Source organism: Eimeria acervulina, genomic scaffold, assembly GCF_000499425.1.
Source record: "Eimeria acervulina Houghton genomic scaffold, Eah_scaff3224, whole genome shotgun sequence".
Lineage (NCBI taxonomy): Eukaryota > Apicomplexa > Conoidasida > Eucoccidiorida > Eimeriidae > Eimeria > Eimeria acervulina.
Genome location: NW_013547581.1, coordinates 1 through 1,997, shown reverse-complemented (window position 1 = coordinate 1,997; position 1,997 = coordinate 1). Strand labels below are relative to the sequence as shown.

The 1,997-nt window shown below is 55.5% G+C and overlaps 1 protein-coding gene across 1 annotated transcript; it reads left to right on the top strand.

The window, feature by feature from the left end:
* Window positions 1–875: 875 nt before the first annotated feature.
* EAH_00068320 (hypothetical protein) lies at window positions 876–1,892 on the top strand (the record flags this gene model as incomplete). Its single annotated transcript, XM_013392278.1, has 4 exons — window positions 876–888; window positions 1,150–1,190; window positions 1,337–1,440; window positions 1,836–1,892. Coding segments are annotated over 4 exons (215 nt in total), but the record flags the coding sequence as incomplete, so codon positions are not given.
* Between the last annotated feature and the right edge of the window lie 105 nt (window positions 1,893–1,997).

Genomic DNA, 1,997 nt, shown 5'->3' with positions numbered 1-1,997 from the left:
TGAATGGGTAGTTTGTACGGTCGTTGAAGAATCAGCAGCACAGGCGCCGCCGGTATGGCTGTGTTTGTGTAGCCTTTCACCGCAGGCCGAAATGAAGGGAGAGCATAGGTTTAACGATTCTTAATAGAGCGCGCGTGTGAGTGGTGTTTGTCGTTAGGTGTATTTCGCAGTGGTGGAAGGACGGGGTGATGGGGTCTAGTGACTGAGGAAAAGCCGCGGTGGTCGGGGGTAGCCAACGCTGTCCAACGCGTACTTTATACGTATTGCATCATTTACACAATGGCGTACACTGGTTTGCTTGTCTCAGGAGGCGTTTGTTCGTTACCCGTGCTTGGAAATTGTGTCGGAGGTTCTGTTGAGTTATGTTTGGCTTTGTGCTGTGGGAAAGTTGCATCGGTGGTCCGTGTGTGAAGGTTCGGCTGAGCGACATGGTGTTTCTGCAAAGGCCGGCATTGTACGATGCTACTAGGGTGCATGGGACGAATCCATGGCAATATAGGCTGGATTTTTTATGCGAGGGAACGGAGTGGAGGTGGGCACCTATTCGGGACTGGCGTGTTGATTCAGCCCCTGCGCTTGGTTTTGCGAGACTCATGGCAGTTGCGCACGGGTGTGGACAATAGTGGCATGATTTGGAGGAGCGGCGAACTGTCTGGGGTGCCTTGTGCGCGTGGCGTGGGCGTTTCGGTTGCGTGCCCGTTGCGGTGCGGTGGCGTTTGGTGAATGGCGCTGAGTGGGCTGCGGCTTGCGTTTTTGTTGCTGTTGGTGCCCAGCAGACAAGCACGTCGTTCGGGCAGATACAGATATGAGACGTAAGGTGTGTTGGCGTTCGAGCAGGCGTGTTATGCGCGTCGGTGCCTGATGGGCAATGGGTTATGGGCGAAATAGGTAAGGAGGGAAGGAGAGCTGTGCGAGCGTTTCTGGGGGGGAGAGCTGCGCGCGCGTTTCCGGGGTGTTGAGGGGAGAGAGTGCAAAGCAGCCTGCCCTCGAGTAGTGGCGGATGGCGTTGCCTACGGAGGGTACGAGTTGTTAACTTTTGGAGAGGTCTCAAAGAGGCAAATGGCCTCCTTTGATGTTGCCGGTTCTGTCGAGGTTTCTGGGGTTTGATGTGTGCGGAAAGCCGTGTTGGTGGTCTGTGCGTGTACGCAGGTTCGCCTGAGCAGCATGGTGGCTCTGCGACGGTCGACATTGTACGATGTTACTCGGGTGCACGGGGCGAATCCATGGCAATCTAGGGTGGGTGTCTGATGTCACGGAACGGAGTGAAGGTGGCCACCTATTCGGGACTGGCCATTTGATTCAGCCAGTGCGTTTGATTTTGCGAGACTCATGCCAGTGTGGCACGGGTGTGAACAATAGTGGCATGATTGGGAGGAGCGAGGAACTGTTTTTGGTGGCTTGTGCGTGTGGCGTGGGCGTTTCGGTTGTGTGTCGCATGCGGTGCGGTGGCGTTTGGTGAATGGCGCTGAGTAGCTTGATGCTTGTTTGCTGCTGTTGGTGCCCAGCAGGCAAAGACGTAGGCGGCAAGCACGTCGTTCGGGCAGATAGGGATGTCAGACGGAGAGACTGTTGGTGTTTGAGCAGGCGTGTCATGCGCGTCGTTGCATGATGCGCAATGGGTTATGGGCGAAATAGGTGAGGAGGGAAGGAGAGCTGTGCGAGCTTTTCCGGGGTGCTGAGGGGAGAGAGCGCAAAGCAGCCTGCCCTCGAGTAGTGGCGACTGGCGTTAGGTTCGGAGGGTACGCGTTGCTAAGCTTTGGAGAGATCTCAAGAAGGCAAATGGCCTCCTTTGATGTTGGCGGTTTTGTGGATTTGGTTTGGCGTTTGAGGTGTAGGCCAGTGAATGGAGTGGAGGTGGACACGTCTGCGGGACTCTCCTTTCGATTCAGCCAGTGCGTTTGATTTTGCGAGACTCATGGCAGTTTTGCACACGTGTAAACAATAGTGGCATGATTGGGAGGAGCGAGGAACTGTTTTTGGTGGCTTGTGCGTGTGGC